General features: G+C 41.5%; 2 protein-coding genes across 2 annotated transcripts in view; both read left to right on the top strand.

Moving 5' to 3' along the window:
* pcnt (pericentrin) overlaps positions 1-12,750 on the top strand; it is a 34,832-nt gene extending 22,082 nt beyond the window's left edge. Inside the window, exons 41-61 of the mRNA XM_083924414.1 lie at positions 237-473; positions 569-742; positions 882-1,022; positions 1,183-1,362; positions 1,469-2,494; positions 3,538-3,708; positions 3,866-4,055; positions 4,302-4,636; positions 4,739-4,841; positions 4,984-5,156; positions 5,244-5,519; positions 5,759-5,916; positions 6,022-6,151; positions 6,543-7,334; positions 7,446-7,646; positions 7,774-7,983; positions 8,632-8,855; positions 8,939-9,018; positions 9,105-9,246; positions 9,339-9,466; positions 11,538-12,750. Coding sequence (XP_083780540.1) covers positions 237-473; positions 569-742; positions 882-1,022; positions 1,183-1,362; positions 1,469-2,494; positions 3,538-3,708; positions 3,866-4,055; positions 4,302-4,636; positions 4,739-4,841; positions 4,984-5,156; positions 5,244-5,519; positions 5,759-5,916; positions 6,022-6,151; positions 6,543-7,334; positions 7,446-7,646; positions 7,774-7,983; positions 8,632-8,855; positions 8,939-9,018; positions 9,105-9,246; positions 9,339-9,466; positions 11,538-11,581 — 5,115 coding nt within the window. The 3' untranslated portion in view covers positions 11,582-12,750. The remainder of the gene's footprint in view (positions 1-236; positions 474-568; positions 743-881; positions 1,023-1,182; positions 1,363-1,468; positions 2,495-3,537; positions 3,709-3,865; positions 4,056-4,301; positions 4,637-4,738; positions 4,842-4,983; positions 5,157-5,243; positions 5,520-5,758; positions 5,917-6,021; positions 6,152-6,542; positions 7,335-7,445; positions 7,647-7,773; positions 7,984-8,631; positions 8,856-8,938; positions 9,019-9,104; positions 9,247-9,338; positions 9,467-11,537) is intronic.
* A 960-nt stretch (positions 12,751-13,710) lies between these two features.
* senp2 (SUMO specific peptidase 2) lies at positions 13,711-21,706 on the top strand. The gene is made up of 17 exons (XM_083923822.1): positions 13,711-13,990; positions 15,127-15,188; positions 15,280-15,392; positions 15,968-16,034; positions 16,853-16,934; positions 17,074-17,248; positions 17,908-18,014; positions 18,124-18,206; positions 18,448-18,496; positions 18,602-18,674; positions 18,781-18,921; positions 19,009-19,140; positions 19,542-19,766; positions 20,047-20,126; positions 20,239-20,323; positions 20,421-20,516; positions 20,614-21,706. The coding sequence occupies exons 1-17, from the start codon at positions 13,809-13,811 to the stop codon at positions 20,674-20,676; spliced, it is 1,815 nt and encodes a 604-aa protein (XP_083779948.1). The 5' UTR covers positions 13,711-13,808; the 3' UTR covers positions 20,677-21,706.
* The last annotated feature ends 1,044 nt before the right edge of the window (positions 21,707-22,750 follow it).

The following is a 22,750-nucleotide window of genomic DNA, read 5'->3' as shown; positions in this document are numbered from 1 at the left end:
CATCTTCCGTTTACCTAATATACATTTACTTCTGTTTCGCACTTCCTTTGTCTTTCACCTCCGTGTCCCCGCTCTCTGGAATGGCTTAACTTCAATGTTTGGTACCAGCGATTACAGATCCAGAATGGCCTCTTTATCTACAAATCATTTAGTTTTTCCCTCGCAAATCCTTGTCTTCTACTTAAAAAGAGTAAGAAAAACCTGTCATCCAAATGTTGCACCCTCTGTCTCTGCAGGTGGAGAGTCTACAAGCAATCATCAAAGACAAGGCGGATGATCATGCCTCCTTGCTCGCAGTCAATCAGCAAGCCCAGCGCGATATAGCAGAGCGTAATGAAGAGATAGACAAGCTAGCCGGGCGAATCCGAGAGCTAGAGCAAGCGCTGCTTAACAGTGCTGAGGGTAATAGATCTATCAGTCAACTGGAACAAGAACTCCACAGAGCAAAGTTGAGAGAACAGGAGCTCACACAAGTAAGAAAATTGAAAACACTTTAACTTGAAATCACTCTTAATGCCATTATGCACCTAGCCATTATTTTTCTCACGAATGTACTTACCTTTGTCAGGATAAGGAGGCACTGGAGCAGCAGCAGCTGTCAAACAGACTTCAGATCTCCGCCCTGCAGTCCAAAGTGGATGAGACGAGACACTGTTACCATGACAACACACGGGACCCAACCCCGGAGCTTAGCGACGCCCTGGACACTGCAAAGCAGAGCCTACAGAGCAAAGAGCAAGAGGTCTGATCATCTGATGATTTGGTCTGATAAGTGATGGTGGTTGATTGATGCATTTGGCAGCAGTGCCACCTTTTGGTATAAATGTCCAGAAACTGTTCTTACAGTTAGATTGTAGTCAATTAATGTAATGTCTTTTTAGGTTGAGGTCCTGCTTGGCCAGCTGGATAATGTGCAGAGTGACTTGAGCATCAAAGAGGTTGAACTAAAACACCTCACACTACAGCTGGAGCTGCTGACCAATCAGAATGCAGCCTATGTTAATCAGATTACCTCACTAAGGGTAAGTGCTATTTCTTTATTTTCGTCAAATGAGCTCTATTTAAAAGGTATTAGTGTTGATTTTTTTCTCGTTATAAGTCAATCAAAAAAATAGAAGGAAAAACATATAACTTAAAATGTATGACTTATTAATGAATTGCTATTTACATATCTGTTTGCAGGAGGATGTGTCTGCTCTCACCATACTCTCTGAGGAGGAAGAGAAACACAGAGAGGTGGAGGACACAGAGGAAGAGAACCTCCCCTCAGCATTACTCCAAGAGAAAAATCAGGAGATTGACCACCTCAACACTGAGATCCAAAGACTGGAACAGGAGTTGGAGAACACCAAAGACAACAAGGTACACACAAGTACACACAGAATACATTCAGACAGTGTGGAAGGGCCCATAGTTGAGAATAATGCAATATTGTCTGATTAATTGTTCTGATCTTTCTGACAAAAAGGCTTTGGAGGCTGAGCTTGAGGATCTGCGCTCACAGGTGGAACACCTTCAGTCCGAAATCATGAGAGTGCGCCAGGACAAACAGGAAGAAGAGGAGCGCCTTCACGAGGTGATCAGCACGCTGCAGGCCGAGCTCGCCACATTAGGCCCCAACCTGCATGAAGTCAGCGACTCTCAGGATTGTGACAGCATCAATCCCTCGCCAGCTCCCAGCCCCGAACCTCTTCACTATACCATCCAGGAACAAGCAAGGAGGGGAGGACCAAACAGCCTGAAGCATGAGCTCAGTCTGAGTCATTCCGCCCCCTCCCGTTCCCTTCGATCTCGTCTCAAGGCCCTCCAGAGTCAGATGGAGACTGCGGTGGCAGAGAAAGAAGGACTGGAGCGATTACTGCTCACCCAGGAGGAAGAGTACAGAGGACACTGGGAGGAATTTGGAAAGAGGCTGACAGCTGAGAGGGAGAGGGCAGATGACCTCCAAGGTGTCCTCGCCGTCAAAGAAGCCGAGCTGGAGGAGGTCAAAGCTCAGAAAGAAGAAGAGACAGAGAAGAGGAAACTGTCTGATGAGGAGAGGGACAGTTACACAATTCAAGCCCGAGAGATGAGCGCCCTACATGAGAAGAACACCCACCTCAGTTCTCTGATTACAGAACTCCAAGAGAAAGAACAGGAGAGCGTGACCAAGATCGAGACTCTAAAAATAAAAGAACATGAGATGGAAATGGAAATGGAGGTCCTTCGGGAGACCAGTCTCACTTTCGAGAGACAAGTCCAGGAGGCGAGAGCCGAGGTGACAGACATGGAGGAACTGGTTGCTGAGGAGAGGACAAAGATAAAAAACCTGCAGACTGTGAAAGGAGAGCTCTACGCTGAACGCGAGGCACTGAGGAGGAGGGAAGGACAACTCCAGGAGGAAATTGAAAGGCTCAGGAAGGAAGTGACTTCAATGAGAGCCTGTATCCAGGACCTTTCAGTTCAGCTCGATGAGAAGGACACCAGTCAAGAAGAGGCTCAAAAGGAAGTGCTGGTGAGCTACAAAATAAACTGTTTTGTTTCCAGTGTTAAAAGCACCATCTAAAATGCAAACTTGGAGAAAAAAATTCAAACACAGGAATGCAACCTCGTCATTTCCCAATGGAACAATAAAGGAAATACTGCTTGAGAATGAATTACTTCAGATTTTGCTGATGTAAAAAAGTTTACATAATTGGATTATAAATACAGTCGTTAAACAGACATTTATTTTCAGTTAACTGTAATTATGTCTCTGAATATACATTACTTAAAATGTTTGTGGGACCTTTAATCTGTAACCAAAACAAGTCCCAATGGTCCATGTCTGAGGGGGGCCTGGCTTTTACTCTGCAAACTCATTCAGATATTTGGTAAACCTGCTACAGCAGGCCCCATGTCCACAGGAAATATCTTGCTGCCACTTTTTTTCTCTCTTTGGTAGCATACGGCTGTGCTAGCGACTGCAGGCAAGTCCACATCTGGTTATAGTTAACTGCCGTAAAACGTCACATTACAGCGTCGCTCCTGAGACTGCAGAATCTTACTAACACAGAGGAAGTGACATTGAAATGAGGAAGCAGGAGGAAAATCTTTGTTAGATGTTGTGTATTTTTTAAAGTTCTGGCAAGCTTTATTTTTCATTTCTTTACATTCAAACTTGGCAGGATGCGGTAAGGAGAAGTCGTGGTTGTTAAAAAGAATGCACGGTGGCTGCAAAGCATTTGTTTGGCTGCTGCGTGTCTTTGCACTCTGATCTGTTTTTAATGAGTTTATAGTTGATTGTAGCAAATGTAGCTATCGTTGTAGTGTGCTAAAGAGGTATATCATCTTGTAGATGTTAATTAATGAATCAGATTTAGAACCCAGCATGTACATGTGGTACTCGTTAAGTTGCTTTTTACATCGCAAAGCAGTTTATCGGTTATGTCAACAGTAGTTTGTCGAGGAAAAACAGAAAGCTGGGAACAAAATAAGGTTAAAATATGGTAGGTGAACGACAGGTTTGATGATTATGAGTGTTTTGCTGCTAATAGGAATGTTTCCCTTTTGTCTAAGACCCATGCTGAGGTGACCCTGGCTAAAGCAGACGCTGCCTTGAGACAGAGGGAGGCTGAGCTTGCCAGACTGAAGGCAGAGCATCAGGCTCTGCAGGCGGAGCTGACTGCTGTGAAACAGGGCCTGAGTACCAGTACAGAAAGGGCGGAGAAGCTACACGAGGAAGGACAGGTGGGAATAAATGACAACGGAGTACAGAATATCCGATATAATTATAGTGAGAGCTAATCCGTCTCTTTCTGTACAGATCTGTTGTGAGATTTGAATCCATGGCAGTACTGTTTTAAGGATAAGCTGTATTTTAATGTCACTTATTTCTATCTATAAGACCAAAGACCGTGCCCTAGTCGACCTGGAGACTGATAACCAGCAACTGAAGGCAGAGCTTCGAGGTCTACAAGAAGATCTAGCTGTACAGGAAGAGGAACTGGCCTATCGGCAAAGAGAACTACAGCAACTCCGCCAACATTGTCATCAGCAGGACACACTTCCTCACCAACAAGGATACCCACAGAAGGGTGAATACTTAATGATGCTGACAGCATATTCTGCTGTTATATTTTCACATACTATACAGTTTTATAACACGTGCACCTCAGTGACATAAAAGTAAGTTTAAGTGTTACCACCAACTTTTGAGAATTAGGGTAAAACAAGTAAGTGAATGGGAACCCACTTAGAAAACCAGCTCCACAGGGAATGTTTTAAAGATGGTGTCACATTAATAGGTTCTCACGGTGACAGCTTTGATTTTTCTTCGTCAGATATTTCTCACAGAGCCTTTGAGGACGTTGTGAGTGTCTCTCGTGACGAAGCCTCTCTGAGCTCTCCGGAGGTCCTAAGGAGACTCGAATGCTCTGAAGACAGAATCATAGAACGGTTCCACGCCTCGGCTCTCGGCTCTCGTCTGTCCGAGTTCAGCGCTCTGAACAGCACAGGCCTGGATCTCCACCAGGTCAAGATCTCTCCCAGGGTTATGATGGAGCCTCCGCACTCCAGGACCATCACACCAGATCCAGCCACGCAGAGTACCCAATCCCCAGGCTCTGTGTCGTTGTCTGAAAACTTCTCCATGCTCGACTCCCTGGACACTGACAAAGTATGTGGTCTTACACTTCCATACATGCTACCTTTTGTGGCATTTTGGTCTGTTCTTTTGGTTCAGATGTTGTTAAATGTTGACATTTTTATAATCCTCTAGGTGCGTGAGTTGGAAGGACTTGACCTTACAACACCTCCATCTCCTCTTGGCTCTACCTCCTCCTTGTCTGCACCAGAGTGGGCCAGTGATGGTTATGGCAGCAGTGAGTATTTTGGAGCTTTATGGCACAGGGGACTAAGTTATATCATTTTTTTGGTCTTCTTATTGAGTTTTTTGACGATAAGAAAGATAAAGAATATCTCCAGATGGATCTACTTAACTCTTCTGTTCTTCTCGTGCTTTAGATGTGAGTTCAGAATTAGGTGCGAGGTTAAGGGTGGAGCTGGAACACACTGAACGGTTGGATGCTCAGTTTCTTGAGTATCTCCGCTGCCGAGGAATGAACCCCACAGTTAATACGGATAGCGCTGCAGGCAGTATGAGCTACAGTGATGACCTGTTGTCACCTGAGCTTCAGGTAGGCTTCATTTGTACTCGGAAATAATTCTACACATTTGGCCGTTAGCGTAGATTTTACTCAGTTTATTTCTCCGTCTCTCTGTAGGGTCTGTTGAGGAAAGTGTATCAAGAGAGCTGCAGAATTCTCACTTTGTCCCAGCGTCGTGCCACCGCCTCGAGCCAACCTCATGTCCCGGAGTTAAGAGCCTTCTCATTGAGTCAGACAACGCATCCTTCTAAAGATGACTCCATCATACTGGACCACCGGGACAATTCATCCTCCAACCCCCCCATGAGCTGGCAGCAGGAGAAGAGGGCACTGCAGGAGACTGTGATTGCTCTCCGAGAGCTGCTCTGTCGAATGGCCCAGAGAACCACACAAGTGAGTTTCTTTGGTTATGAAGAGACTTTACAACCATCTAGTGAAAGGAAATTTAATGTAGCGGCATGACACTATAATAGTCCTTATATACATAATCGCCAGTTCATTTACATTTTTGTTTACGTCTTACGTCTGCGTAAATGAGGAGAGAGATTCAACTTCATATCTGAATTTTTCTCTAGGTTCTATTGAGTTTCTGTGCTAATCACTCTCATCTGATCACTCTCTTTCTTCCTCAGAGTGACTTCAAAGATGAAAACGACTCGCACAGGGATCCGCTCCAGACTGACGGACAAGTTGAATCCCAACTGAGGGCCGAGCTGGAGGAGAGTCAGAAACAACTGCAGTGTGCTCATGACATTCAGCAAGAGCAAAAGAACACATTACAGTCAGTCAGGTATATTACTCGTTGAATATAAGTCATCACTTGTAATACATATCATTCATATAATACTACCAAAAGGCTTGAAAAGTAATGTTTAATTGTGCTTTTTTTCTTCAGACTGGCTGTAGAAGAGGGTGAGGACGCTTTAAGAAGGGAGCAGACCAGAGTCCAGGAGCTTCAACAACAACTAGAGCGGGAGAGAGCTCAGAGTCTCCACAAGGAGAAAGAGGAGGAGAAAAGGAGAGGGGTAAGACGAGGACTTAAAGGATGTATTCTGAAAATATCATAAATACTATGAGGCAACACAAACATGTGTTGAATGCGTTGGAATTACCTGTAGTATAATCTATAAGTATATTTTTCAGCTGTCAACAAAACTCATAGCTTCCTGATGGTTTTTCACATTAAAAGTCTACTGCTAATGGCCATACTTTTTAATGTAGAAATTATGGAGCTAGTGTTGAGATTCACTCAAAGCAGTTTGACATTTTTTTGGGGGGGGGGCAAAGACAGAAAACAAAAGTATGCTTCCAAAGTGTTTTCACATTTTTAAATAGCAAACAATGTGAAGAATCTAGAGTGTACTTGCGCCTTCCCTTTTTAAACTCTGACAGAGGACCCTTCTCTTCCCTCCCCAGGCTGTGCAAGTATCTTCTGAGCAACAGAGGTCAGAGGTCATGACTCTGAAGGGTCAGGTGGAACAGGAGAGGGTGGCCTGCAGCAACCTCAGACGAGAGCTTCAGATTGAACAGTCCCGCAGTGGGCTACTGGAGAAACGCCTAGGCGACACCCAGAAGGAGCTAGACGATGAACGGCAACTTTCTGCTCACCAACAAGAGCTCAACTTGCAAGACAAGACTCGTCTTGAGCGCCTCCTGACCGAAGCAGAGTCTCGCCTAGCAGAAATTCACTCCAAGCTGGCAGATGCTCACAGGAAGTTGGATGAAGAGAGAGACCGTTGCTCCAGGCAGGTGGATGATCTCAGTCGCAGACACGAGGCGGATGCCGCCAGAGACGGGAAGTTCATCTCTGACATGCGCGCCCAGCTAGATCAGGAGCGAAGGCAGGGGGCGGAGCTGGTACTTGTGATGGACACACTGAGAGCTGAGCTACTGCAGAGCAGGAGGAAATGGGAAGAGGAGGACAGAATGAGGAGGGTGGAGCTGCAGAGGGAGCAGGAGGTAGCCACCCGACATCGTATGGCTATGGAAACCTTAAAGCAGCAGAAACAGGAAACCAGCTCGGCTTTGGAGATGGAGCGAGAGCGGTCCAGACACCAAGGGGTGGAACTGGCCGAGCTCAAGGAGAGACTACGACTGCTGAAGGACAAAGAGCGGGAGAGAGACGAGCAGTGGGAGAGAGAGAGGAGGAAGGGCAGGCAAGAGCAGATTGAGAGGGAGAGACGACAGGAGAGCACCTACAACAAACTGGTAAAATATCATCAACCTGCTTCTTCACTATACTCGCTAATTTCCCAAATTTAACTCTTTATTTTAGATATTTTTAGGATACACACAAACACGCTGTCTTTCTGACTTTAGTGTGAGTTGGAGTTGTTGAGACAACAGGACCAGCAGCACATGCAGGACCTGCAGCGCACTCTGGCAGAACTGGAGAGAGAGGAGAGAGAGATGGCTGCTCAGAGGCTGTCTGGACGAACCACAGGGCAGCAACACAAGGCTGCATCCTCACAGCATCTCCAAAGGGACTTCCAGGCAGGCAGCGCACAACAAAACCAGCAGGTGCACAAGTGGTTATTACATAAACACTCCAGTAAAGCCAGAACTTGGTGCTATGCCACACACTTTACTTTATCTACTTTATCACTGTTGGATGCAAGTAAAACAAATGTACGTTTTCTCACCTTAGATGTCGTCATCACCCAGTCTGCTGGAAAGATTGATGAAGGAGAACTCCGAGCTGACGGAGCGCGTGACATCACTGAGTCAGGAGAGAGCCACCCTCAAACACACGCTCACCTGCCTGGAGCGTCAGCTGCGGCACACAGAGAACGAGCTCGCCAAGGTCACCACAGAAACCGAAAACAGGCCCATCCTTGATCTGACAAGCAACAGCAAGGTCAGTACGAAACACATGCGTGTATAGGGCTGGGTTAAAAAAAAGATTTTCCCGATTCAAAGTTATCTTCATTTGAATTTTCTGATTTTGATTCATAGAATATTTTTCATACTAAAACGTAGCTTTTGTTTTTGGTATGAAACTAGAAGACTCAGGGATTGGTACCAATCATGTCATGATAGCTTGTAGGGAAGGGGGCTAAACAACGCTCCAAAGTTGGGCTACATTTTGCCGAGGGAATCGCTGTTTTCAAAGGTTTCCCTTGACCTCTCCTAAAGATACCTGAATGAAAATGTCACTGTACTCACTGACTGTAGAGTCTGTACAGTTGCAGTCTATTGTGTTGACTGCTGTAGTATGTTCATGTTAAATTAAAAAAGTACATTAATGCAACTGCTTTGCGATCAATTCATCATGTAAACATTGATATTTTTGATAATGCACCAGGTTAGAGGGTTCTTGTAAAATTAACAGCATTAGGTCATAAGAAGTTCTTTCATATCTAAGCAAAATTGGTTTTGTAACTGAAATATCAATATTGTAACGGCAATATTGATGTTGAATCAAATCAATTTAAGAAATCAGTGGCAATACCCGGCCCTATGTACATACACACACTTATTACAACCTCTCTATATTGGTTTGCAGGTACAGCGTTTGTACGAGCGCTACCTACGTGCTGAGAGCTTCAGGAAAGCTCTGGTGTACCAGAAGCGTTACCTGCTGCTGCTGTTGGGAGGTTTCCAGGAGTGTGAGCAGGCCACACTGTGTCTCATCGCCCACATGGGGGCACGGCCGTCACCCCCACTCTCCCAGAACAGGCCCCTCGGACGATTTAGGGCCGCTGTACGAGTTGTCATTGCCGTCTCAAGGTAGGCCTCCATGATGTAAACATTTTACTGAGTTACCTCAGTCTTGTCTTTGTATTAAACTGATCACAGACACTTTCTTTCAGAATGAGGTTCTTGACCAGGAAATGGCAGAGAGCGATCAGAAGATTATCCGTATCTGGGACTGTCAATGGGCATGCTCCAGGTCAGCTCAGTGAACACATTTTTATGATACTATGCCTCGTGCGTGTGTATGAGTGGGTGGATTTTTAATCTTAATGCTTCTTACAGGGCCTAAAGCTGACGTTTTAAGGCAACAGCAGCCGAGATTACATTTTGAGTCGCCACCAAACAGAGACAGTAGTGCCGTCCACAGAGACACAGTGTCAGCTCTCGTTCCACCCACAAAATCACCCTTCAGGTTGCACAACAGGTTTGGGCTCTCTTTAACTTTAAAGTTAAAGACTTGTATATTTTAGTGGAATTAAAGAAATTATTCACCAGTGAGCTTTCTTCTTTTCTCAGGTCGTGCTCCAGCACCTCTCTGGCCTCGGAGCGCTCAGGAGGAACGTCTCAGGATCCAGAGCGATCTCTGACAGAATACATCCACCATCTCGAGAAAGTCCAGCAACGGTTGGTGGGAGAAAGAAAAAGTGAGCAGCATTAAGCATAAGTAAGGTGAAACAGGGATTTCAGCACAAAAGATGGAGTTGAATGCACAAAGGTGGATGACAAGTTATTTTATAAATTTGCTGCACACTGGGTGTGTACGGTGAATACTGGGTCCATTTATCGGTTAAAGCATCGGGGCACTGTCACTTTCTGCTCTCATTCATTACACGCTGCTGTTTGTGTTTCTAACATTTTATCGGTGATTTGGCTGTACAACGCACCGCCTCTAAACACTTTTTAAAATTACACTGGTGGTGAATCCCACACATTTCAAGTCAACCCACTGAAAGGGTTTTGAGCGCCTAATTAGAATAGGAGCAAGTGATATCACACGATTTTGGGAGATGTTACAGGTCACTGGGTTTATGTTTTCTAGCTCTTTTGCTGAGATCAGACCACACGACATCAGCCCGGGAATAGCCCAAACCGCAAAGGGCACACCTTTACAGCCAAGAGACTGTGAATGTTTCCAGGTTCACTATATCCATGTCTGTGTGCTGCCAGATGGACCAGTAATGTAGTTCCCTGGCAACTTACCGATCACCTCTGTACATCATACAAGTGAAAAAGACTTTCACAGGTCTAGGAGGTCCAACTTGTAATCTGCCATGTTAATCCGCCAAGTCATGGCAGGAATTTTAGACTAAAATTGCGTAATCTGACACAATGACTTTATCAAAAGACAAGAATATTGTGTAGTCTGATCCCAGCAATAGATGCATGTCTCCTAATTTGGTCACTTGTTTTCCAGGAAGTCTTTCTTTCCCATTCATTGGAGAAATATACAGAGAAAATGAGCTGCTGGTTACAAGACAAGTAGTTCTAGGAAAAATTCAGATTTTGGAATGGGTGGCCTAACACTTCCTGTAAAACAGCATGTCATTAAGTCCCACCTGTGTGCTCTAATCATCTCCCAACCTAGCGAGCAAGACTCATTTAGCCCCGCCCCCTAAAGAGGAAAGGAGGATACAGTCAGCCTGTTCCCCTGATATGATTGGTTATCGGCAGCGGTGGCTGCAGGAGAATAGGACGTGGCTGTACCTGAGCTGCTTGTCACCCCTTTACCTGAATGGTCCAGGTGAGTGTGAGTGTAACATACTCACTCCACCAAATAATAAAGTGGCACAACTCACCGCTCAGGATGCTTGCTGACTTTTCATCATTCTTTGAGTGCTGGGAATCCTTGAAAACACTTGAATTTTAGCGACCATAAGTGCTTGGATTTTGAATAATGTGCTTGAAAATGCTTGAAATGTATTTTATATGGGATGGCATATATGATATAACAGAGAGAAAACAAGATCTGGGAATTTGAGAGACTAAAAACAGCATTTTCTGACATTTTTGCATGAAAAATTACTTTTGACGATTAACAGTTTATCAAAATCTGACTAATTTTTGCAGCTCTTAGGGCAAGTCTATTTACAGACATGTAGAAAACCTCCAAACATGTTGGTTATTTCTAGCACAATAACATCTAATTGAATGTGCAATGATAAGTACCGTATATTGAATATACTGTATGTACTGTATACAAATATGTAGATTTCAACAGCTGTAAGGGGCTGGAAAATCATGAAAATGCACCTTGAAATGCTTAAAAGGTGCTTGAATTACAGAAAAGGTGTAAGAACTCTGATTATTAGAGGTGTTAATACCCTGTCTGGAATATATATATGGCCAGCAGGTTTATAATTATTCTACATTCTTGTTAATTCATATTAAAACACCCATTTTCTGCAGATTGCACAGCTATAACTTCACTACTTTCAAAGTCATCCCATAGTTTATTTCTTTCAATGCCTGTATTATTTTACTGAACTAAATATTTTATCTGGTGATGACAGGAGGTTATTTTGACGTGCCTTTGCTATATTTTCTGATTTATAAAATCTGGCTACTTGAGGAGCGTTCAGGATTTTGGCAGCAGAGCAGTTAAGGCAGATCTCATCCAAAAAAAGAAGATATATGCTAATTGTATAAGTTAACTAACAAAAAAAAGAAAGATGTTCACCTTGTCTGATATTTTGTTATTTTTGTGTTTCCCACCAGGCTCGTCTGTTCTCCAGCCCGACCCAAAGCTACCCAACCACTAAATGAATGTCTGCTGTCTGCATAGTTTTACTTAACTGTCCATGCCTTACACCCGTGTGGAAATCTGTAGAAAGGAATTTCATGCGTTGCATTTTTGGATGAGATGTGATTTTTATAAGTACATAAATTATTTTTCAATATTTTCTATTGTAATTTTTCTATTCTCTGTATAATAATATTTTGAAGGGGCACTTTTGAGATGTTGCAAGAACAAATGTTTGTTTTTTTTCTACTAATGTTTTTATACCCTTTTTGTTCTTGTGAATAGGGCTGATGTTCATTGTACAAATTGTCCAAATTTGCACTGTTTTTTTTTTTTCTTTAATGCAAATCTATGATCAACATGTCTAGTGAGCACATTATTGCAAAAGGTGAACCATATGTGTTTTTGTGTTATCTATGTTTTTACCATAAAGTTGATAAATATTTTAAATGTGTGTTTACAAACCAAACACTGGTTTTATTCTATGGCAGCTCATAGTTGAAGTATATCCTGAGGTATCTGTCACTTACATGCTATGTTAATAATGTTAACAGTTTAAATAAAATAACAGAATGCCACATAATAAACAATGTACAGGCTCATTTAAAGTGGTCACAGGCAGCTAGAGGATGATTTTCTAACATACTTTGAAATGTAACTATATAAACAAAACACCGGTGGGAGTAGGAACACTGTGTCGTCCGCTGATTAATTATATTTATATAGTTTGACAGGAACAGTGAAAAACGTTTTAACTGTACCCGAGTTAGCTATAAATCACATCTTTGGGCCAGATTTCACTTTCACTTCTCGTATCCAAGTTTGGTTTCTCTTTATACATGTTTTTGTTATTCTATTAGCATAAAGTAACTCCAGATTAATTAGACCTCTTGTTTATTTTGGCTTTTAATGAGATGTATTATTTATTTTATGTGCCTGTTTCCACCAAGAAAATGCTAAAATTCACTTCAAACTCTATAATACTATTTTAGAGTAACGCTGACAAAGTAGATAATGGGAATTAATGACACAAAATTTGAATCTTGCTCCATTAATCTAAACTAAAACTAAGTAAGTTTGTGTCCTAGATATTTAGTCATACCGGTTTTAAATCAAAATGTCAGGTTTCAAGTTGTGAAATTCCCATTGAATTTTTATTAAATGGAATATTTAGATGTATTACATTCAGCTCACCTAGACAATAAAGACCTTTTCACATAAATTTGTCCGTTGTCTTGAGTGCTGGAGTAACTGGGATAAGGATTTTTATTTAATTTTTTATTTAAAAATCTGTCAGATTATGAACAAGCAGACAATCAGCAAAAGTAGATACAAATAAGACCAGTGTGCAAATAATACTATATACAAAAAAATATATAGATAAGTCTTTTAGTCCCACTAAGGGGACATTTCCTTCATACAGCAGCAAAGTGGATAGTAAACATGGAAGCATCAAATTCAACAATGCATACTAGATAAATATGGAAAAATATGAACAATATAAACAGGGAAGCATCAAATATAAGAATAACAGGAACAATATATACAATATTTTTAATTGTTTAAATTTACACTAAGGCACAGGACAATTGTGATTGAAATTCCCCTGAGCGAAGTATTTCACACTGAAATGAACCCAGTTGATGAACATTATAATGCAGTTATTGTCATTATTATTATTATTGTTTTGGTGTGTGAGGTCTACTGGCAGCAGTGCTGATTGTCCAATCTGACAGCTGCAGGGAGGGAAGACCTGCGATAACGCCCCTTCACACACTTAATAGCGAAACAATATATATAACATAATAAATTCAATATATATATATATATATAACATGACAAATGTGAACATGAATAAACAATGACTGGGATATTGATCATTATGTAACAGATAATCGACATGTGAGCAGCTCGACTGCAGCCAGTGATCCGCCACTGCCGTCCTTTACCCTCTCGGTCGGGGGTCGCTTGTTTATGTCACCCGCAGAAGCCGCGTGTGGTCTTTCCACCGTTTCCTGTTTCCACTCAGATTCCACTCTTTAGCCCCGCCCACCCATTCTCTTCCGGCGTATAAAACGTTCGCACCACACGAAACATCAACAGTAAATGACGCACATCCTTCGCACCTTAGCACCGAGCTAACGGCAGGCTGCGCGTCTTCGACCGTTGCTGGACGTCTTTTCTGAGGTTGAACAGTCCTGGACCGCGTAGAGGACCCCGCTACACTCTTCTCGTATTTGTCTGGGATGTATGGATGGATAGTTGACGGCATCTCGTCGCTGTTTGAGCCCGTAAAGGGGCAAAACCCCACAGAGTGGCCCGGGAGAGGTGAAGTTAGCGCGGAGATACACGCACGACCTGGCGTGGAAGAAGCGAGAGCACAGCGGCAGGAGAGCCACGGCAGACCGGCTAAACGACACTACCAGAGGTCGGTGGAGGAAGATAAGCACCATTTGTGTACTCTATCTAGGTGTTCACTAATAAAACACCTTTATATCCCCTTAAAAAGCTCATGAAGCTATTGGTAACATGACAAAGGACGCTATAACGGAAAGTCATCTTACCTAGCTAACGTTAACTAACAACATAAGATAGTGATGTGATAGTGGCTTACCTGACCGTTGGTACACTGCTAGTTAGCTTAAACATGTCCTTCCTCTAATACAGGATTCATTTCGGTTGACGTTAATTAATAAACTTAAGTCTCAAAAAATAAATAAATGCTGAAATAAAGGAATAAATAAATAAATCCTGAAATTAAATTATAAAATAATGCATGAATAAATGGGACCTCCCACCTCATTAACACGTGGACACATAAGCAAATAAATGTAGGTGACCAAAAATGTAGATATAAATGTAAAGCATTAATTTATGCATTTATTTTTTATTTTATTTATCTATTAAAACATTTATTTATTTATGCATTTACTTTTCATTTATTCATTCATGTATTTCAGAATTTATTCATTCCTTTATTTATTTATTTATTTAATGAGACTTTAAGACATGTTTATTTCTCCATACAAACGTAGCTTACAGTCCTTTTAATAAATGTTCCCTTCATTAAAGTTGTAATGGTCACTTATTTGTTAAACTGTTTTAGAGAAATGTTTCTACTTTAGGGTCATTTTGGGGGCCATAGTTTGTGGTACAGTTGATCGGTATTGAGAGAGGTGACTTTAATAGTTGTAAATAATGGTAATAGTGAAAAATATTAGATAAAGTTTCAACCTGAATATTTTGTCTACCATATTTATATTTAAAAAAACAAGGGTGGATTAAATAGTACAAACAACACAAACGCTGGCCTTCCTAATGACAATGTAGTCGAGTCAACACCTTCTAAAATAATTTAATATAAACACTTATAACCTCCATTTAAGTAGGATGTATTGCAGAACTGTTGTATTACACTGAATAAATTTGGACATGTATACCTAAAGAACTGACAACTAAATAAGCGAGGCTGACCCAGATGTGTCATCACTTTGTTGATGTTATGTTGTGATTTTTCATATTGTTTGTATCAAACGTCTCACACTTTGTTTCTTCCTGTTACAGTGTCGATGTTGCAGACAGTGTTTGCCAGAGTGACCAGGTAGAGGTGAAAAGACGGAGACGAGGTTTGTTTAATAAACAGACGTCCTTTATATTTATTCCAAAAGTCTCACAAATGAAGACGGTCGTTGATTTGTGGTTTGCCCTGTGTGTCAGATGTAGTCATTAGCTTTGTGAAGAAGACGTTAGCCGGGGTAGCAGGTCTGCTCAGGCTGAGGAACCCGCTGAAAACCAGATGTGAGAAGCCCACACATTATGAAGAGACGCAGGTTTGGGCTCCAACTCCCTCCATCACACATGTGCGTTTAACGTTTGATACAGGGGAATTAGTCTGATCCACACAGATGCTAAAATGTAAAAAGTATACGTCTTGTCTTGTCAATATCAATTGCCATGTTAAAACTTGGTACTTCCTGAGTGACTATAAGTGAACAGTTACACCCAAAATGCACATTTGGGAATGTAACTACGTTTTTTTTTTTATGAAGTGTAACATTAACATAATGGTGTGATTTATTTAAACAGTCACCTACTCCTCTTTTGTAGTTTGCATATACTGAAAGGAACCTACAAAAAAACGTGACAGGGTTTCGAAGGCTATATTTAAGGCAAGAATGTAATTGCAGAATGATTATATCAAATGTAAATGGGGAAGAAAGATCTGATCACAAGGAGTTAAATAAGTTGCACTACATTGGACTCTTAAAGTGCTTTTGTCCTGTAGAGTGAGTTTGGACAAGAAGAACAGGAAGTAAGCACAACTTCAGTTTGATGTTCTAGGGTTACATTAGTCATTTGTATTCCCCACCTTTTAAATCACCTTGTATTTCCTGTTTTGTTCCAGCATGTTACTCTGATGGGGATAGATGAGCTCCACACCTCGTGGCTGAACAGTACTGAGTGGAGAATGAGTAAGTGAAGACATCGGTTACTACAGGAGAAGAATTATCTGTTGATCTGTCTCTAAAGGTGCGTTTCCATTAGGGTCGAATACCCGGAATAAGGCGGGTCTCCCTCGCAGACACCCCTAATTTCCTCAAGCCGTTCGACCAGCCGTTTGTTTACCCTGTCACAGAGCTTGGCCTTTTTTTCTACGCTGAGAGAAGCCTGGTTGCTGATTTGGATATTACTTTAAGCGGGGTGTGACGTGTGGCAGTACAGACACCACAACAACATGGCGAAGTAGAGTAGACACTTTATCCAGTGGTGTAGTGGAACGCAGCGCAGAAAATGAACTGAGAAAGCGCATCTTCGCACAGGCTCGTTAGGCCCGCTCTTTGCTGCATGCATCCTCTCTTTCTCCCGTTTTCACACACACACACACACAATGTTTTGTAGGCCTGTCTGTGAGCACCCACTTTTACAGCGCCTGGAATATTTAAGGTGGAGTGTTTTCTTTTTATGTTACTTGTACATAAGTTGAGGTTGTGAATCATACGGGCCACAATAAATCAAACTACAACTATTCTGGATTTCTCACTTGGAGAAAGAACGCATCTCCATTCCCCTGTATTAGTGATCACCTGCGATCGAAACGTATCCAGGGTGATACGTCTCCTCTGAAATCTCTTCAATCCCCCTGGAGCCTTTTTTTTTTACGGAAACACGGCGAGTGAGAGGACTTTGGAAAGCTCATACCCTGCAACTTTCCCAGCGGCAACATTTTATCCCAATGGAAACGCACCTAAGTCACTCTTCACTAAGGGGTCCTTTCCTTGCTTCTCCACAGGTAAACCAGTGGGGGGTGTGAATGACAGGAGTGGGAAGAATCCCTTTCAGAGCTCTTCACCTCCTTTAATGAGGAAATACAGGCAAGTGGTCCACTGTAACGGTCCAGTTTCCTTTACTCACACAGTTTTCTGTAAATGTCCATACAGGGCTGCATGACCATCTGCTTCACCTTTTTAAAAAGGCTCCCTTGCTAATGTACATAACCTTTTTTGAATCCAGCGGGGCAGGGCTGTCTGCAGGGCTCTCCGACAGGGGGAAGGACAGGGAGAGGAGAGGCTCCCTCCAGCTGCTGCCCTCCAGACCCGCTTTGAGGGTGGGAACCACTAACCCTGATCCAACCTGCAATGGCTTTGGACACAACCGCTGCTACAAGCCCAGTCTCACTGTAGAAGAGGTAAAATATTCAACTTTTTTGCTTCATTAGTTAGATTTATACAAAGATGTTTTATATCCTGGCAGTGTTTATACATTTTTATGAATTTGGAAGTGTCTGTAAGAAGTATGCAATATATCATTAAATTTTAACACGCAAAAACAATCTTGAAAGGGATCCTTTTGAAAGGAAGAATAAAATGACCAGAATATATACTTAAGGGACATTTTACAGTGTAAAAACAACCTGTCAGGACAGACTGTGTACTGGTTACACTTTCTAAATTACATCAAACCTAGTTTGGCATCACTTTATGCCAATTTCTTGTTACATCTCGACCAACTTATACCCTGATATGATATATCTGCAACAAGCTAATATTGGCCAATGTACCAGTCTAGCTCTAGTTAAAATAAAGGATATGTGAAACGAGAAGAAGTCCTGTTTCCTATAGATTCAGTAAAGGTAGTAGGAGTAAATTTCACCCACATGATTTCCATTTAATTAAGTTTTTGCATTTAACCATTTTACCCCCATTAACCACTTCCCTTATTCAGAGCACCCAATGTGGTTTTAAGTTGCCATTACCAAGAGAATAATCTCATAACACCACAAATCATGCTTTAGACTTTGCATCACTTGGCTGTGTCAGTTATCATGTATTTGGGTTCTGTCTTCAGGCCATAAAGCAGAACAATAAGGAGCACTACAGGCGCTTGCTGGAGATGGTGTCAGAGAAATACAGCAAAAGTCAACCACTACCTTTCAACCAAACAAAACCGAAAGAGTGAGTAGAACCCCATTAATCGTGTGGAGTATTTGGAAATTTCATCAAGATCCTTTTCACAACACACTCTAGGACATGAGCTGCTCTCATTTTCTCCTTTTGCTTCCAGTGAGTCGCTGTCACAGAGTGATCACAAACCTGTTGCTTCAGGAAAATCATTTGAATCAGTGCCCAGGAAGATGGGATACACAGGTAAGGCACCTATGTGTCTCCAAATAAACTGATCTGAATATGTAAATGCATTTGTTTTAAGTGATGCTTTAATTTCAGAGTCGCTAGTCCCATTTATTACCTCCTACTTGTTTGTTTTTAGCAGATTTTAAACAGTTCCTTGAATAAACAGACCAATTCACATTACACAGTCAGTTGCTTTAATCTAGGTTAAATTAGTTCCACACTAGTTAACGTGTGGATGCCTGTCTTTTTTGCACAGCTGTCCCAAGTATGTTTACATGGAGAAATGCGTCTGCAGCCAGAGACAGGTTAGTGTGAGATGTATGTATGCACAGTATATACATATGTGGGTTTGTCATGTATATTGATTCCTTCTGATTATTTTATTAACCTCCAATGTGATTCATCTCCAGGTGGAGTAGCTTGACTTTTAGCAAGACATTCAGTGGAGCGTTGGAGGATACTCAGCCTGTTAGATGTAAAAAGGTAGTAATTTCTCTTGCCCTTTCACTACATCACGTCAAAACGCTCGTTAAATTATGAGCGCAAACACAAATGCATTATTTATTGACTTCGATCTGTGTTGCAACAGAAACAGGCAGCAGATTTGGACCTTTCAACTGAAGTAGCTACTCGCCTCAATCTAGTGGACAGAGAGGCTCCTGTCAGTGTCCCAGACACACATTCTGCACATACGAGGCACAGCGATGAGGACATACCCAGGCTGACCAAGGTGAGATGCTCAGATGTGAGGTGTAGTCACTGACTACAGTCTGGTACACTTGGATAGATTTCATGTATTTGTTGTATTTGTGTGCAGGAAATGGCAGTGGAGGTGAGTTGTGCTCTGGCTCAGAGTGATCCCAACCTTGTTCTCAGTGCGGCGTTCAAACTTCGCATCACACAGAGAGACCTGGCCACACTGCAGGAGGGTGGCTGGCTCAACGACGAGGTATGTACTGAGAGTGTAAAGCCAGTTTTGAGTAAGTTCATTATATTTGGTATTAGATTTTATTTTATTTTAGCAATTAATTTCTATGAAATACAATCAACTTTGCAGATGTGTGGTCAACAAAGAAATGGATTCAACGGATATACCAAACATTGTTTTAGTTAGAATGGAGAGTTGTGACTGTACACAGCGTCTGTCACTGGACACCTAATGTTTCACACATATATTCACTCAACTGTATGTACATTTGTAGGGGTGCAGGTCACCCAGCGAGCTGTCAGAGTTCCCAAAGTTTACTCTATAGGGACTCTGCAGGGACCAGGAATGTTATTTATGTATTTTATTTAATGGTTTGTTAATTTGACTGTTAAAACACTGTGCCTCCTGTTTCCCTTACCAAGGTGATGAACTTCTACTTCTCCCTGGTCATGGAGCGGTGCTCTGGTGAAGCAGCAGGATTAAAAATCTACTCGTTTAGCACCTTCTTCTTCCCGAAGCTGCGGGGCGGAGCTGGCGGGCAGGCTGGAGGACACACTGCTGTGAAGCGCTGGACCAAGGCAGTCGACCTTTTCCTCTACGACCTCATCCTGGTCCCTCTGCACCTGGGCGTCCACTGGGCAATTGCTGTGAGTCAGAACCACGATGTCCACAGACGTGTTTGTTTCCATGTCACATTCCTTCTTGTAGTTGGTGATTCTTGACAAGTGCTTAAGCATTTTTTGCCAAGAATAAGATTTAAGGAATAATTACTTTGTCACTATAGTTTAATGGCTATTTCCTTTTTGTTGATCAATGTCAACAAAAAAAATCCTTATAACAACAACTGTGGTTCAGCGTTGTAGAAAAGAATCCATGTGGGTGAGTATACTGTTAATTTTAACTTTTCTTCATTCTCTCTTGTTCCAGGTGATTGATTTTAAGTCAAAGACAGTGAAGTCATATGACTCGATGGGCCAGAGACACGATGACATTTGTAGTCTATTACTGTGAGTTTTCATTGTGCTCTTAAGCTTTGGTTATCCGGCCATTTAAATTATTTTTCCATATATCAACCTGTATTCTTTCCCAATTAATGAAATCATTATGCTAATTCTCCAGACTCTACCTTAAGGAGGAGCACAAAGCAAAGAAAGGCAGAGAGCTCGACGGCACCAAATGGACTCTTGGAAGTTTGAAGTCCACCGTAAGTCAAACTGAGATAAGTGACGTATCACTGAATTGAATATTTGTCCTTTTTTACTGTGAAATTCAGGTTTTGAACACTGTTTGTGCCTCCATAGGAGATTCCCCAGCAGAAGAATGGCAGTGACTGTGGTGTTTTTGCCTGTAAATACGCTGACTATATCGCAAAAGGAAGGCCTCTCACCTTCAGACAGGTATCCGCGTTATAGTTATCTAATCTAGTAACACTTTCTTAATTACATTTTCTTTTTACATTAACACTGAAAGAAACCTTTACTTCTTTCTCTACAGTGCCACATGCCTCTCTTCAGGAAATTAATGATTTGGGAAATCCTCAATCAGACGCTGCTATAGAGGATCACAGCTTAACAACAGGGACGTTCTCAATGGGAGCAACATCTGTGTACAGTAACTACATGCTGAAGAAGCGGAAATGAACAGAATGGGCCAAAGAAGTGGACTGAAGTGAAATCTAACCCCGTGTAGCTGTTCTGGTCTGGATAAATTATAACCCTAGTCTTAAAAGTTGATTATGTCCCTTCTCTTGTTCGGGACGTATTAACACAACTGTAATCTCTGAGTTGTAATTGGAGACATTATCGTGATGGAAGAACCAGTGTATTTATTACACAAGCTTTGGCACTACTGACTGAATGGCTTTTGTATTGACTTTGGATTGTTGGCTCTACTCTGTGAAGTTCTGCCTTAAGTGCCTTCAGCCCTCTGACACTGAGCTCCACTTAGAGCATGCTTTTTTTTATATTTTGGGAAAGGACTTTGTCACGTACAACTCAAACGTCTGTCTCAAAATGTGTTGAATTAGACTGTTGCAGGTTGATATTTTGGTATAATTTGGCTGATTCCCTCCCAGTTGTCAACAGAGTTGAACTTAAAGTCGTGAAACTGAATCTCTCTGTGAAATATCTACAATGAAAATCAAAATACCTCCTTTCCAGTCCCGTTTTCAGATAAAAGATGCACGGTTGAGCGCTTGTTGTATGTGTGTTTTGCTATTATTTATGACTTGACTGGATGAGAAAGTGTTTTTGGACTGTGTATAGTTTGTTTTTTCCTCGGAGTGAAGCATTAATAGTTGTTTTCTCATTTGTAACATAAGGCACTGTTGGGTCTGTGAACCTTTTCCATGAGCATATTGCAAGAGGCTACTTAGGGCTATGACATTGACTTACAGTATAGAATATACTGCATAGCAAACTATTGTACACATGCATGTTTGAGTTCATGCTTTAAAAATGTGATTTTTTTTTTTCTCCTCCCTGTAATAAAGTTTGTCATTTTTAAACTTGAGTTTGATAGATGAAATGACTCATGCAGTGATATTATATATATTACAGTAAATTGGCACATTTGATTAGATAAACTAAGCTGCTTCTATGTTAATGTTAAAATAAAGTCCTCTAAGGGTGTTGGATTGTGTGTCAGGTATGAAAACACGTGGCTAAATGTAATCCCAAAATGGCATTTCTCGATTAAAATGTGAAGGTGAACAGTCAACAAATGGATTGTTATTTTTTACATTACTTATTTTGACTTTAAACTCTGCTTTTCTGTCAATGTTTAAGGTGAAGGTCGCTGTGTTATTGAGATGCTGCTTCTGAAAGTCAAATCAGAACGGGAAACAATGAAAACAGAATATTATGTTGGGGAATCGGACACTGCCAGGAAAGACATCATGGAAAGAATGCAAACTTTTAATTAATAGCTTAAGAGTAACGGGGTTCAATCAATATTTTATTACAGACTCAAAAATACATTGCATAGGGGCGGTAGATGTCAGTGGTTAGAGCAGACGTCCAGTGTAAAGAGGCTGAAGGTCCTCGAGGCAGCGGCCGCTGAGGTTCAACTCCGACCTGTGGCCCTTTGCTGCATGTCTTCCCCTCTCTCTCCCCCCATTTCCTGTCTGTCCTCTATAATAAAGGCTCGAAAAACTGCCAAAAGATAATGTTTAAAAATAAGACATTGCATAGAATAATAGCCACAAATTGAGGCTATTGATGACATGTCAATATGTCATGCCCCTAAAAGAACTTGTTAACCAAGTTTCATTTTATTAAAGGTTACTTTTTATTCCTCCTGCTTTTCCCCTATGTTTTTTATTTTTTATTGATTTTTTGCAAAAAAAAAGGCATACATCATATTCAAGATAACACAATATAAAATACAATATACTCTATATAACGTGGACGTGGCCGTGAACTTTCCACATCCATATTTTATCACATTTGCACTAGGCATCAATCTACCTCAACGCCCATTTGCACCTGTTTAGCATGTATATATTTATTGTATTTTAGTTTTTTATTCTGTTAGGTTCATAACCTAGTTATCTATCTATTCTTAGTCACTATTTTCTTTCTGCTCTACATGCCTTACCTTTAATTACCCCCTGGGGATAAATAAAGTGTTC

This window comes from Echiichthys vipera, assembly GCF_963691815.1.
Source record: "Echiichthys vipera genome assembly, chromosome: 12".
NCBI lineage: Eukaryota > Metazoa > Chordata > Actinopteri > Perciformes > Trachinidae > Echiichthys > Echiichthys vipera.
The sequence above is the reverse complement of the archived record's forward strand: the minus strand, read 5'-3'. Positions and strand labels throughout refer to the sequence as shown.